The following is a 15923-nucleotide window of genomic DNA, read 5'->3' on the forward strand; positions in this document are numbered from 1 at the left end:
AAGGCAAAGACAATACAGGAGGAAAATTAAATACAAAATTAATAATGAAAGCATGAGGAGAGCTGTTACAGTACATCAGCAGTTGTCATCTTCTTCCGTGTCTCTATAGCTTTCTTTCTCCTAATATGTCTCTCTCAGCCTATATCTCAATACCCCCCTCTTCCCTCTCTCTCTCCCCCCACCTCTTCCCTCTCTCCCCCCCCCTCTCCTCCTGTAGTAGTGACTGACACCAGCGGGGCAGTCCTGTAAGGCAGGGTCAGCCCAAATGAGAACCAGACTTATTCTGGCTCAGCTGGCTCCTTTCTCCTGTCACTGTTTTACTCCTTTAACCAACAGAAGAAAGTGAAAGCACACCAAAAAAAGTTAGTCAGAGATCATGAGCCAGCGAGTCTCACTGACTGTTTTTCCTCCATCTCTCCTGTTAGTCACGCAAGTAGCATGGCAAGAGGGAGTCAGAGAGAGAGAGAGGGGGGGAGGGGGGGGGGAGGGGGGGGAGGGGGGGTGGTTGTTTTGATTCGTCAGGCGGACCAAAGGGGAGAATTCGTGAGAGCAACAGGTACGGGGGACAAAGAGCTGATCTTGGTCAGCCTTAGAACAGCACATTGGAATTTAGACCCCATCTGAGTCCAGTACATCATGTACAAGCGTTTAATGCAGAAGTAGTTCACTAGCGTGAGTGAATACACATACACACACACACACGCACACACACACACAGACACAGACACACACACACACACACACACACAAACACACAGACACACACACACACACACACACACACACACACACACACACACACACACACACATAAGCGCTCACATAAGCGCTCACCTGACAGGACCCCCCCCCCCCTCAGGAACGTAGACTTGAAAACAAAGAAATTGAATACTGGGAAATTCATCTCTTATCTCTCATGGAGGCAGAGATTACTACTGATAAACTGCATGAAACTGGATCTTGGCACCAGCGGTACCTCTGGGAGTCTTTAGATGTCAGCCTACAGGGATGTATGTGAGTTCATGGTAAATTACCTGGGTTTGGGTAACACTAAGGAGACATGAACAACACCAGGGCCTGACCTCACTAACCTGTGCTCATCTCCAGAGAGATGTTTGTCACTTTAGTGTGCTGTTCTGAGAATTTATTGACAGTGGATTTCACGGTAAAAAGGTTAGTCTTTTGTTGCCATGTACTCCATCTTTCTCTCTTGACCATCATTCTAATCGCATTTTGTGGACAATACTCAACCATGACAATATACATTGTTCTTTGAACTTAAATCTCTTTTATTTTTTAAGTGTCATGAGAGTAGAAAAAGGGAGTCTGATAAAGCTTAGAGTGGGGTTTCGGTTCTGTCTTCTGTTTGTGGGCTGAGTTAAACCAGGGCTGGATTTATTTGTGATTTAAACTTGGGCTTAGGATTCAGGTTTAAAGGGAGCAGGTGTTAGTGCAACCATAAGGCTCCTCAGCATGCCTGAACTGCACAGACCAGAACAGGCCTAATGAGGCGTGTGTGTGTGTGTGTGTGTGTGTGTGTGTGTGTGTGTGTGTGTGTGTGTGTGTGTGTGTGTGTGTGTGTGTGTGTGTGTGTGTGTGTGTGTGTGTGTGTGTGTGTGTGTGTGTGTTGCTTTTAATGGTAAAGTTACACCAGTGGAGTTCTGTCTGGGGGGTGGGGTTTTAAGTAAAAGGAAAGCAGCAGATACAGCTACGGTCAGATTACTGTTACACCTGAAGTAAAATGGACTAAAACATTTTGAACTTTGATCATGGTAGGAATCCATACTTTGGCTCCATACTGCCTCTGTTTTCATTTGACTGTTTTAATTTGAACAAACCTAGACACATTTCAACCAACAAACCTACCCTCCTAGAAGAGGAGCAAGCCAATGTTCAAACTAGCAATGAGTGTTCTATCACAACCAACATATCGTAGGACAGCACGGGAAGCTTCAGTGCTTGCAGTAAACTTCAGGCAATGAATGATAGAAATGCATGTTCCATTACTTTGAGTCACTTTTAAACACAAAGAAACCAATGCAAACTGGAAGTCCACCCTTGAGATAACACAGGGTGGCGTGTTTACTCAGAAACGTGTGTGAGAGGCAACAGAGAGAAAAAGTGGCACATTCTTTGAATTTCTATTTCACAGCTCATCAGGTTACCCAAATAAACAGCAGGAGAAAAGGAAGCCGTAAGTCAAATCTATAGGGCAGTATCAAAGTGATATCTTTAAGGTGCTTACACAGTCTTTTCCCCCCCGCCAAAGGACAACAAGCTAAGGCACCATGGACATTTTGATGCTCATTTCTGTTGGCGAAAGCTGCTCTACAGGTTTGTACGGTCAAGGTTTTAGAGTATGGCGCACTGAGCCAACTCTAAGTTTCTCCTTAATGTGTCCAGATGGAGCCTTTGCTCTTTCATTCAGAGTTACCAGTTGAAATGCGTCCTTCAGGTCCTCAAGCTCAAGAGAAGAGAGAGAGAGGGAAGCATATAAAACAAAGTGAGACTTCAAGGTTGCAATTACGATAGCTATTTTCAGGTCAGTTCCTATTCTCCCTCTCTCTTTTTCTCTCTAACACTTCAAGCCTCCTTCCCTCTCTTTCTATACATGCATTCAGTCAGAATATGGCATATTTCCATGGGCATTGATGTTTATGTAAATGTACTGTCGCTTCTCTTCTTACTTAGCAATGGCTATTCCTACATGTCAAATTGTTGTTCTGTTGCAGATTGTAACCGACCATGTATTATCTTATCACTTGGCAGTGTAAGTCAGAATATGAAAGGATCTCTATGCCAATGACAAAGTAAGCCAAACTTAATGTATTGTTTAGAGGCTCCATTTTAGCATTGAACTACAAATAGCTTTGACCAATAGGAAATAAAACACGTCTTTTGTGGGGTGCACTTTCCTGGAATGTTTTCTGAATCGTGTTTTCGATGAGAGTAAGACTTATCAAAATGCATAATTACCTTTCTGTGAGCCATGCACTTCTGTTCCAAACTCTTAAAGTGACTATTTTTGCTGCTGACATGTTAACAATTAAAAATGAAAGCACAGATTCCAAAAACTGCCAGAGAAAGAGGTCCTTTGCTTGACAAATGAAGGCTAAATGGAAATTCCAGACTTCTATTTCATGGCAAACGCTTAACCGGTAATAAATTTAAATCTTACACTTGGGTCCTCGGTATAGAGAGAAAGCCAGATCCTATATTTTTCTTGTTTATATTTTGCGATCTTGGTCTCACTGGAAGTTGGAGGGATATTCAAAATGATAGACTGTTTGATGGATGTTGTGTACCATTTTTCAAAAGAGACACAAGAGTTGTCGTAAATATAAACATTTCTTTGTCTTTCTACGACAACTGTACATATATTACCATAGTGATGCACATCTCTGGTCCTAAAGAGTCTCAGTCGTGCAGATTTTAATGTCTCCATTGATTTATGGATTGGTAAATGTTGTTCGTTGGCTCGAGAGTGCACACAGCCTTGTTTACCCAGGTCTAATTCAGTCTCTGAGTATAAGGAGAGGACAAAAGCCAACAGACACTGCTACCCTTGATGACTGGAGGTACAGTATGCACCCCTGTCTTATCAGCATAAACAGTTCCTGTGCATCTACTGTATATATCTATATATCTATGAAACGTTTAGGAATTGCAACCATTTTTATACACAGTCCCCTATTTTCAGGGGCTCAAATGTAATTGGACAAATTAACATAATCATAAATAAAATGTTCATTTTTAATACTTTGTCGAGAATCCTTTGCAGGCAATGACTGCCTGAAGTCTGGAACCCATGGACATCACCAAATGCTGGGTTTCCTCCTGTGTGATGCTTTGCCAGGCCTTTACTGCAGCTGTCTTCAGTTGTTGTTTGTTCGTGGGTCTTTCTGCCTTTAGTTTTGTCTTCAGCAAGTGAAATGCATGCTTGATCAGGTTGAGATCAGGTGATTGACAGCCATTGCAGAATATTCCACTTCTTTGCCTTAAAAAACTCCTGGGTTGCTTTCGCAGTATGATTTGGGTCATTGTCCATCTGTACTGTGAAGCGCAGTCCAATCAACTTTGCTGAATTTGACTGAATCTAAGCAGACAGTATATCCCTAAACACTTCAGAATTCATCCGGCTGCTTCTGTCTTCTGTCACATCATCAATAAACACGAGTGACCCAGTGCCATTGGAAGCCATGCATGCCCATGCCATCACAGTTTTATAAATGACGTGGTATGCTTCGGACCATGTGCTGTTCCAAGCCTTCTCCATACTTTTTTCTGGTTCAGGGTGATCTTAGTTTCATCTGTCCAAAGAATGCTGTTCCAGAACGGCTGGCTTTTTTAGATGTTTTTTGGCAAAGTCTAATCTGGCCTTTCTACTCTTGAGGCTTATGAATGGTTTGCACCTTGTGATGAACCCTCTGTATTTCCTCTCCTGGAAGTCTTTTCTTTATGGTAGACTTGGATAATGATATGCCTGCCTCCTGGAGAGTGTTCTTCACTTGGCTAGTGAAGTGTTGTGAAGGGGTTTTTCTTTATCATGTGAAGGATCCTGCGATCATTCACCACTGTTGTCTTCCGTGGACATTCAGACCTTTTTGTGTTGCCAAGCTCACCAGTGCGTTCTTTTTCTCTCAGAATTTATAAAAAATGTTGCCGCTATCTCTCTTTTTTTTGTTTTTGCAGCCTAAGGATGGCCTGTTTCACTTGCATTGAGAGCTCCTTTGACCACATGTTGTGCGTTCACAGCAACAGCTTCCAAATGCAAATGCCACACTTGGAATCAACTCAGACCTTTTACCTGCTTTATTGATAAAGAAATAACAAAGGAATAGCCCACACCTGTCCATGAAACTGCTTTTGAGTCAATTGTCCAATTACTTTTGGTCCCTTGAAAAAGAGGGGGCTACATATTAAAGAGCTGTAATTCCTAAACCCTTCCTCCAATTTGGATGTGAATACCCTCAAATTAAAGCTGAGAGTCTGCACTTTAAGCCCATATTCATATATAACTGGAACTGAATATGTTTTGGTAAACAGCTAAAATAACAAAAATTGTGTCAGAGTCCAAATATATATGGACCTAACTGTATTTATATATATATATATATATATATATATATATATATATATATATATATATATATATATATAGTATGCACTGTATGATGTAATATGATAAACAGGCAAAACACCAAAACACCAACTTGTATCAGTGATTCTGATCAGTGATTCGGGTAACTGTCTTAGAAGGTAAAACTACTCTCTCCAGCGGTCTGGGTTCTGCTTGAGCCAGACATGCACAGCAGAGTAAACTCGCTTCTATGTGCAGAGTTGGGTCTGGGCCAACGTCAGCCTCTGAGTCGGAGGTAGAGGACTGGTCTGGGGTCTGTTTCAGCAGCAGGCCACAGAGAGAGCAGTCGTGAGAGTGAGCGTCTTACACACAGCTGTGTTGAGGTGGACGTGAGAGTGAGGCCAACACGTTCATTGTTTTATCGTTACTACAGACATATACAATGACCTGCCAGGCCTTGGAACTGCATCGCACTCTTACAGAACATATAGATATAGATGTACAAGAACCAACCTACTAGAACTGAAATGGCTCCCGTATGCACCTCAGATATTGATTTGACTGTAACAGTAACTTATCTAGAAAAACATTGTTTGAATGAAAGAGTCTCTTGTCGTCTCTTTCTTGCAGTCACAACCCCAGTGGAAATACCTCCAGTTCCTTAGAATCAACAGAGAAACACATTGTTGCATATTTCTGTAGGATGACCAAATGAGGCAGAAATCCTCCCACAGCTATACAAACACGGCTGTCTTCCATATGAGAGAAACATTGTCTAATTACTCAGCTACATCAACATTATATGCATTCATATGAGCTGTAACAACTGTGTCCAGTGTTAGAACTTATGGAGTAGAACAGTGGTTTAGATAACACAATATTGGTTATAGTTCTGTTTTAGACTACATTCCACAATGTAAATACAGGTGCTTTTTTTCCCATGGATACAAGCTCTTACACACAGACTCACAAACAATGAGTCTGTGTGAAATGTTCAAGAGAAATGGGAATATGCATGCTGAGTAAATGCTCTGGTTTTCAACCTTCAAAACTCACCAGCACATGTAAAAGTTTTCCAGCATGTGTTTCACTATCTCATACTGTACTACTGTAGTAACAAAGTCAAAATGTTCTCTATATCATAGGGTTGGCTTGAATAGGTGTGTATGTAAGTAGTGTTATAAATTCCAATTGTATCGGTTAATGGAGCTTAAGTGTAGGTTCAAGCATGAAGACTGATCTGAAAGTCATTTCACATCTTAAATATTATCCAATGGGCTTAACACGAGAGAAAATGACTTCATACCGCCTGCCATTCCCTTGCCGCCTTTCGTAATCCGGTCATGACTTCGGCGAATTACCTCCCCACCACCGCCACCCGCTGAAGGCCCTGTCTACCTCTCGCCGGGAGGCACGATGACAGCTCGCCCTTCAGAGCGGCTCGTCTGCCATCCCAGCCATGACCCTGGGATACCATGACATCTTCAGGATAAGAGGGCCATCGCCAAAACGATTTACATTGCTAAGCTGTACAAATCAGTATAGCCATTCGAATTTCAGAAAAGGTCTCTCTCTGCTTGAAATATAGTTCACAAATCACAGTGCTCTGTCTAATGCCAGATTATTCCTACTATATATATATATATATATTGGATATTATAGTACTAATTGTACTATAATATCCAATATCAATACCAATATCCTATCCATGGCTGTGTTCTTCTTCCAGGTATAGTAAAAGTTGTTACTGAGACCCAGATGGGGACCATACTGTGTGTAGAACCCTCTATCTCTGGCTCTGTGCCTGCAGAAGGCCTGCTCCGATATTAGCCAGAGGCGAGCCGATCCTCCCCCACTGATAGCCTTTTAATGAAGGGCGAAACTGACTCTGCTTCTACAAAGTTACCGCCGAAAGCCCAGATGACTGGGACATTGTTACACTTTAATTGCTTTTTAATTCCCTCAATCTAGGACTTGGTTAGAACTAAAAAAAGAAGCAATACTAAATGAAACAGACTCCAGTTTGTCAAAAGAGATCAGTAGGAATTTATTATTTGCTTTTAAATATATGTACACATGATTTCTGCCATCGCTCTGCTGCTGAAATACTGACAGTCGTCTCAAAGCGGACTCCAAATGGAGGCATTCCAACTCAGAAATGGTTTTGAGACAACATAATGTCACTAATAATCTGATTAGTTGTGAATATGACGTTACGACGTTAGGCTCATTGCATGTGTAGCTCCAGCTGAACCAGGGCCAGCTTTGTGTGAGGCAATTGGTGGTATTATAACAGACATGCAGCAGAGGTAGCCAAACTATCCCCTGAAAACAAGAGGACATCCAATTGCTGCAATCACCCCTACAAATTGAGAACAGACCAAAAGAGAAAAAAAAAAGGAAAGGTAAGAATGAAGAAGACACTGTTACTTTAAAGCTTTTGCCTCTCGCTCACTAGCAGATGTCCAGGAGAGAGAACCCAAACAATTGGGAGCATGGAGAGGACACAGATAATGAGATAAACACATGGAAGCAGGACATGGTTCTCTATCTCCATGAGAAAGAGATCTAGACGAAGTATGTGAATCCTAGAAGTAGAATGCATAGAACATAATGTGACACATGGGAAGCAACAGCCCTTGGTTTAGGGTGCTGTATGGGAGTAGGCTATATTCAAGCATTTAACTCATTGTTTTGCTTATCACCTCACTGTTTCATTCATCACAACCTGCCATGTTTGACTGGTTATGTTACAACACCCATGATAATCGGACAGTTCTGTGCATTTTATTTCTACGGTATACAGATGAACCACTTCACAGTTACAAGCCATCAGAAGGACGATGATGATGTCATTGACCTTTCATTTGACCTGGAAGCACTTAATACAAAGACACAGAGGTGATCAGGAAATTGAATTATCCCTGAATTTTTGAGGGAACATGTTCTGTTGTGTAAAACAGTATATTAACATACAAGACAGGTCTACTTTTGGTGGTAGAGTAGAGAGTGAAGAGTGAAGACGACAACCATTCCTCTTTGATCCTGTCGGCCATCTCTACATTTGTATGACCATCTCTATAGATTTTGGAAGATCTACCATTGACAAAAGATTTCAAGATACAATACAGCATAGTGAAAACTGAACATGGTTTTGCGCTGTCAACATGGCCAGCAGTTCCTCTTTTTCATATAAATAATTATCAAAACACAAATGTCTCTCAGTCACTCACATCACAACTGTCACAAGTCCACAAACACACAGAACAGTGGATCTAAAACCTATGACAGGGAACACACACATACCATAGCTAGCATACATACAAATATACATATATGTAAATAGACTGAAACTATAACCTCTCCTGGTGAGATTATGGCATTTTTAATCAGAAATCATAGTCAATATAAAAATATATAAAAAAATACAACAAAAACAAATGAAGTGTCTTTTATGACAGCAAAAGAAAACAATAATCACAAATCCCCTTTCCACTGTGCAATCACTGGCTTTTTCAGAGTGTCTTTTTATTTACACAAAGGTATTTAGTCCAAGGGATCAACAAAAGGTGTGACGGCAGCCATTTTGAAAGCAGCCATTTTGTGAGTTAACACTGTAGTGTAAATGTCAACAGAAGTCAAAGAGAGGAACAGCGGAAACCTAAGCTCCCTGGCCAGCCAGCGAGGTGACGTGAAAACAACACATCTATCTACAGACTTCACTACTGAGGGCCTCTGACTGGAGGGTATAAATCAGTTCATCTCATAACCCTGTGCAGTTCTCAGAGACCTGCGTCACAGTGGACATGGAAGGGATGGGAAGGCTAATCCTCTCACAATGTGCCTCCTAACCCAGAAACATGTTCCACCTCTATACTGTACATCCTTAGATGAAATGAGAAAGGACATCCATTCCGGAATGAAAATCCACTTCTGCCTTCAGAAGAGAGAGTGAAATTACCCCCTTTGCAAAGTTGAGTGGATCCTCACACACTCACCCTCACAAAAACCATCCCTGTCTGACTAAGACAAGGTAATTGTAAAAATGTGGTCAGCCATGCTTACTTCAAAACTATCACCTTTGCATTAATCAATGTGTTGCATCCTTCCTATAACAAAGACTATTCCCCTCCCTTCAGAGAAATGTGCCATCAACTGACATTAGGCTACTCTCACTAACCCTAATAGAGTATATCCCACTTCGTGCAGGGAGATTTTCCCTAAAATTTTAAAAAAACGTGTCTCTAAAATCTGCTCTCAGATCCTCATCTCGTGGTCAGGGCTGTGGTCCAGGGAGGGCTCCCTGGTGCTGATCATGGACGCCGAGGGGCCCTGGGTGACCCCGAAGGGAGAGACGGCTGGCGAGCGGGCTGCCAGTGGGGATAGGGAAGGGGAGAAGCTGGGGGACATGGCTGCTGAGGAGATGGAGCCCTCGTGGCTGATAGGAGAGCGGCGGAGTGAGGCCAGGTGAGGGAACGTCCGTCCAATTATGGGGACCTTGGGGGGCACGGACATAGCTCCTGGGTGGGCCACAGCAGTAATGAGGGGTGGGGGGTCAATCCGGGGTTTGGGGTCCGTCTTGGCTTTGGGCTGGAAGGGCCTGCGGGGGTTCTGGTTCTGTGGGGCCGTTTCATCTTTAAGCCGGGCGATCTCTGTGAAGACATTCGCCAGGGGCTGGAACTGAGGACACCAGTTGAGGAGGTAGTCCCAGTTGTAGCTGCCTCGTAGTTCCTCATCGCTGGCCACGATGGCTGTGAGAGAGCCGCCCACTGAGGGCTTGCCATCCTCGGGGAAGGCGTAATCCTTGGGGTGGGAGATGTTGAGGCCACGGCCCACCCCCAGGTAGCCTCCTCCCTCGTCCCGGTAGACTGGGAGCTGACCAGAGAGCATGGTCCCACTGAGGCTGCCCCCAAGCTTCTTGCCTTTGAACCAGGTGCTACCCTCCAGGGCTGCAGGCTCACAGGAGATGTCAGATAGCTGGTCAGCGTCCTGCTGAATGCCAGAGTCCGGCCCCCGGGCTGAGATGTGCTCCTGCATGGAGGATGAGATGGATGCCACGCGGGGGTATTCATTTATCATGCGTATCTCATCGTCCTCCGCTGCCTCGGCCGAGCCCCTCCCGCTGGAGTGAGAGGGGTCCAAGGAGCCCCCACGGGTGTACGGCCCTCCTCCTGCCCCACCCTGGTCGCCCGCATACCCTGGCAGAGCCTGGTGGTAGATCCTCTCTCCCCCTGTTCCGGACTTGGACTCATCCAGTTTCTGCAGGGCAGTTCCTGAGGCCACGGCTCTGTTCCCGGCCTCCTGGCTTTTCTTCCTCCTGCGGGACCTGACCAGGAACACCACCACAGCCATGACCACCAGGAGAATTATCACACCCAGAGACACGGCTATGATGCTGATCAGCAGGATGTTGACGTCGTTGACCAGGCCAAAGCTGGTGTTGGTGACGTCGATGGTGAGCTGGGCTGTGGTGATGCGGGACATATCCAGGGGGCTGTGGGCTGTCACATCTAGAGTTATAAGTCTGGCCTCCCCTTTGGACCGGCCTGATCCACTACTGCTGCCTGACCCGTCCATCTTTAAGAAGACCACCCCGGTGGTTTTATTGACGTCGAAGTACGGGGAGCTGATGGGCAGGGAGTAGAGCACGATGCCATCCACCCCTCCATCCTCATCGCTGGCCTGCACCTGCCCGATGCCCTGGCCCCTCTTAGCCCCCTCCGGGACCTCAAAGGTGAACTCAGAGGAGGTGAAGAGGGGGTCATACTCATCCTCGCCTGTGATGTACACCTGCACCGTCACCGTGGCTGAGTGGTTGCCTGCGTCGACCGCCAGAGCCACGAAGTTAAAGGAGTTGACCTTCTCAAAGTCAAAGGTCATCCTAGCTTTGACCTCTCCGGAGGTCTGGTCCACTGAGAAGACGTCTCTTCCCACCCCTGATCGCTCCACCATGGAGTACCTCAGCTGACCGAATACTCCGGTGTCGTGGTCTATAGCGTGGAGAACAGTCACAGCTGAGTTGATTGGCTGGTTCTCTCTGATACTGGCTGTCAGAGTCTCTATGGGGAAGAAGGGTCTGTTGTCGTTTACATCTTTCACCTCCACACTGACCGGAGCCAGAGCAAAGTGACCGTGACCATCCGAGGCCTGGACGATGACCACATGTAAGGATTGGTGCTCGCGGTCAAGTGTTCGCTGGAGCCGCAGAGCTCCGGTCCACTGGTCCACGGTGAATAGGTCCATCTCATCCCCAGAGCTGATAGTGTACTGGACCTCTGCATTCGGAGCCGAGTCTGGGTCTGGAAATTAAATATTAGATTAGTTTAGATGAATGCGTGTGTGTGTGTGTGTGTGTGTGTGTGTGTGTGTGTGTGTGTGAGAGAGAGAGAGAGAGAGAGAAAGAAAGAGAGAGAAAGAAAGAGAGAGAAAGAGAGAGAGAGACAGAGAGAGAGAGAGAGACAGAGAGAGAGAGAGACAGACAGATCTTTTCTCACCTATAGCGGTCAGACGTAATATCTCAGTCCCGGCGGCCGCTCCCTCACTCATCAACACAGCGTACTCGGCCCGGCTGAACGCAGGTGGATTATCATTGACGTCACCAACACTGATCACAGCTGCAATGCTAGAACTCCGCTGGGGCACGCCGCGGTCTGACACGACGACTGTGAGGTTGTAGAGGGGTGTGGCCTCAAAGTCAAGCCCCTCTGCCAATAGAAGAGTCCCCACAGTCTGGAAGCCCCGCCCCTCCAGGAAGCGCACGCTGCTCTCAATCTGAAATGCATTCCCACTATTCCCGTTGGCGATAGCAAAGTCGAATCCGCAGTTCTCCCGAGAGAGGTCGCTGTCGAAGGCCTCCAGTGTCAAGATGGTCGCCCCGGGGATGGTGTCCTCAGAGACTGTGGCCCTGGAATCATAATAATAATGATAAGGTTAATAACATTATATAGTTATAACATTCATGTTATAACATAACATGTTGTTACATTGTAGTTTAGTCATTGCTTTGTAATTGCATAGTAATGCAGTTGAGAGGGATAAGGACTGTTCCTTATTCTGTATCAGCTTGTATTGTGATTGGAGGAGAGACACTTGCCTGTACTCTGACTGGTGGAAGATGGGAGCGTTGTCATTTACATCAGAGAGGTGAACCTGGACGGTGGTGAGGGAGGAAAGGACAGGGGAGCCCCCGTCCCGAGCCTCGATGACCACACTAACCGATGGACTCTCAGGGTCAAACTCGGCTCTTCGGTTGATGAACAGGGTTCCTGGGGTAGCAAAGCATGGAGTAGTCAGTCATACAGTGAGAAACATGGTGGTATCATATCTAATGAGTCTGATTTGTACTTTATGGCCCAGATCTATTCAAGATTTATACCCGTTCTTTCAAAAAGGAAATCAACCTTGCTGAAAAACAAAAAGGTCAAATAAAGGTGAAGAAAAATAATTAGGGCTGTAAAGATGAATATATTAATGCCATTTTTTGGATCGGATTTCTATACAGTATACTGTATCAGACCAAGGACAAGAAGTAAAAGCTAGAGTGAGTGACATGTAGCCAAGGAAACAAGAGTTTTGTTGTACCAAGGAAACTCGGATCAAGCAAACCCTTTTGTCTTCATCTATTATTCCCCCCTCATTGTTTCAGCACCACTTTGGGTTTCTTGTCTAGGGATATCTAGAAAATCTGTGACAACCTAAATTGAAAGGTGAAAGTAAAAAAAATGTATCTTTCAGTATTAGATTAATTGATGAGGAAAATATTAATCAACATATTTTTTTTTAATCGACTGACAGCTGTAGAAATAATAAAACATGAGGTAAAATATTTATGAAAACAGTTTCATGTTTTAGTTTCATTTGGGAGATTTAGTCCCAGACTGAGAAAACAGCTGCTAACTTTGCATCTAGTTTTTAGTTTTGGCTAAAATACAACCAAGACATATAGATATATGTCATAACAACTCTAGCACAGCACAGAGGTGTCTATTACATGTGTCTTTAGAATGTAGTAAAGGAAACCAATTCCCATACCATTGCTGGGGTCAATGTAAAAGCCCTCTCGTGTTGATGACATCACTCTGTAGGTGACCTTTCCATTCTCTCCTGTGTCCCGGTCAGTTGCTGTCACCGTGACAACAGGGCTGCCTGGTGGTGAATGCTCAGGCAGTGTTACCTGGGAAACGAAAACATAGCTTTAATGTCCCATGATATTCAACAGAAGACAACAAAACAAACAATACAAATGTATCCAATGGATATTAGCAATGTAATTCTGAAGTAAACACATAAATAAGGGTTCACTTTCCAGCTCTGTCAATAAAGGTTGACTTATATGTTGAGGAGAAAAGTTACATTTTATTTTTGTTCCTGTTTTTCTAAAACCTCAGTTAAAGCTGAAGTCATTTCCTGAGTCCCTGTAGTAAACGTTATGAGTTCATCTGAGGAACCTTTCCCCAGTGGAGACACATTCATGAGAGATTAGCCAGTTAACTTTTATCACCCTCAGCGTGTGTGTGTGTGTGTGTGTGTGTGTGTGTGTGTGTGTGTGTGTGTGTGTGTGTGTGTGTGTGTGTGTGTGTGTGTGTGTGTATGTCAGCAAATGTGTTTGTGTATGCCTAAGGACTGTCCTGGGACAAATTTGTTTCTGAAGCTAATTTACTCTATTGTCTATCAAATTTAACACGGTGTGAAGACCTTGGAAGGTAAAAAACTCACGGTTGACATATTTAGTGGGCACCTTCCACCTCTCTTAATAGATGACTGTGGCAAATAAATCTAGTGTTACACCAGAGAGCAGAGACCACGTTTACTGAATGGACAAGGAAGCTTTCTCCCTCCACAGAACAGGACATTATTATTTTTTATTTTTTTTTAAAATCAGGAACTGGTAAAAAATGTTGGGGTCTAAAGACAACAGAAACTACTGTAATATTGAAATGTATCATGGCTAGGATGCAATCTCAGTTTATCTGTTGTTGGTAGCAGAACTTCAGGTGTGGTTCTGGTGAGAGAGATATGTTGATAGATTGGGCAGGCGTACCTGGTAGAGGTCTTGAGTGAAGGTTGGTGCGTTATCATTGATGTCCTCCACCAGTATGGTGATGTTGGCTTCACTCTGGTGCTGAGAGTCTGTAGCTCGGACGGTCAGGGTGTACCAGGTCTTCTCCTCGTAGTCCAGAGGGGCGGTCAGGGATACCCCTCCGCTGTAGCGGTGTATCCCAAACCGGCCCTGCGAGGTTGGGTCCAGCTGCAGGGAGTAGGACAGGGCTGGGCTGGAGTCCACATCGTTACCTGTCACCAAGGTGATCTCCGTGCCGATGGCGGTGTCTGGGGGTGGGAGGGGAGTAGAGAGTTTTAAAAGTGCTAGCGCGTAATAGTCCAGTGTTTGTCTCAGAGGATTTCTTCTAATTTGTTACTGTGCCCTGTGATTGTTTCTGTGTTGAGGGTTTGCAGTATGTAATATAGTTACTGTTTAATGTTTCAGCCCATTAAACCACCAAGTTCGGTGCAGTGATATTATGGAGGTGAAGATTGGCTTACTCTCTGGGATGCGGATCTCCCGGGGCAGAGGTATCGTGGGGCTGTTGTCGTTTAGGTCCACAATGATCACTGTCAGCGTGGCCGAACCAGCCAATCGTGGGCTTCCCCTGTCAGTAGCCGTGACTACCAGCCTAACACAAAACAGAAGAAACTTAAGCATTCTGTTCCGAGATAATATCTATGGTACATTTACAATAAGTGAGAGGTGGAAGGGAAGAGGGAGGGAGGAGAGAGGGGTTCAGGAAAAGTCCATGGAATGTTTAGAATGGCATGCAGTGTCTTTGGGGACATGTACATAAATATAATCAGTACAATCTCAATGTAGTTCTCTGTTCCATGGATGAAATATACTTTGATTTACAATGGAGAAGGTCTGATACATTGTTGCGAAAGTAACACATGGAACATTGTGCAACGTTACAGTAAATGGTAAACAGTGGATGTAAAGAGTTATGAGTTGCAACGTGGCTTTCTAATGGCATGCAAATATCACCTTGCGGTGGTACATGTATATTCTATACACCCTGTCACTCCCCATGGCATTTAAACACAATAAATAGCTAAGTGCAACAGATAACCATTGCATATTCCCCTACTGTACCAATCTTTAGTCTACTGCACATGTTCACCTGTCTTTCTTACTGCACACTGTATACTTTGTGACTTGTATTTAGTAAAATACTGTGCAAATAGTTAAGATTTGGGGAGAGTAAACTGAACGTTCTACTAGTACTGTTTCTACTAGCAACCTCTCTCTGGAGCACTCACTTGGTAGATGTCCAGATCTCCCGGTCCATGATGGCTGCTGTGGTGATGCTTCCTGTCACTGGGTCGATCTTGAACAGGCCACTCATGCCAGATGATTGGATGGAGTAGGTCACCTGACCATTCTGACCCTGGTCCACATCTTCAGCCATCACCTGAGGGGGAGCAGGAGACAGTGAGAATGAGAAATATAAATGCACGGTGTATGTGTGTGTGTGTGTGTGTGTGTGTGTGTGTGTGTGTGTGTGTGTGTGTGTGTGTGTGTGTGTATTGAGAGGGAGAGAGAGAGAGAGGGAGAGCTACCTGTATGATAGGTAGATCATATCCTTGCGCCTCTCTCATATAGGCTACGTAGTTCTGTAGCTGGAATCGAGGCAAGTTGTCATTGACGTCCTGTAGGATCAGGTTGACGGCCATAAAGGAGGTGGAGGATGCAGTTTCAGCCTTCACCACTAAGCGGAGTCTGGGGGTGTCTTCAAAGTCCAGCCCCTTAGAGCTCTGCACCCAGATCTCACCTGTGGGACAGGTAGGGGACAGG

At 44.6% G+C, this 15923-nt stretch overlaps 1 protein-coding gene across 1 annotated transcript in view; it reads right to left on the bottom strand.

Moving 5' to 3' along the window:
* Nucleotides 1–9337: 9337 nt before the first annotated feature.
* dchs1b (dachsous cadherin-related 1b) overlaps nucleotides 9338–15923 on the bottom strand; it is a gene marked incomplete at both ends in the record, with an annotated part of 73949 nt that continues 67363 nt past the window's right edge. Inside the window, 8 exons of the mRNA XM_083665516.1 lie at nucleotides 9338–11379; nucleotides 11575–11984; nucleotides 12174–12345; nucleotides 13112–13253; nucleotides 14121–14407; nucleotides 14621–14751; nucleotides 15389–15540; nucleotides 15689–15900. Of these exons, the coding sequence (XP_083521642.1) occupies nucleotides 9338–11379; nucleotides 11575–11984; nucleotides 12174–12345; nucleotides 13112–13253; nucleotides 14121–14407; nucleotides 14621–14751; nucleotides 15389–15540; nucleotides 15689–15900 (3548 nt within the window). The remainder of the gene's footprint in view (nucleotides 11380–11574; nucleotides 11985–12173; nucleotides 12346–13111; nucleotides 13254–14120; nucleotides 14408–14620; nucleotides 14752–15388; nucleotides 15541–15688; nucleotides 15901–15923) is intronic.

The sequence above is a fragment of the Argentina silus genome (assembly GCF_951799395.1).
Source record: "Argentina silus genome assembly, chromosome: 2".
Taxonomy (NCBI): Eukaryota; Metazoa; Chordata; class Actinopteri; order Argentiniformes; family Argentinidae; genus Argentina; species Argentina silus.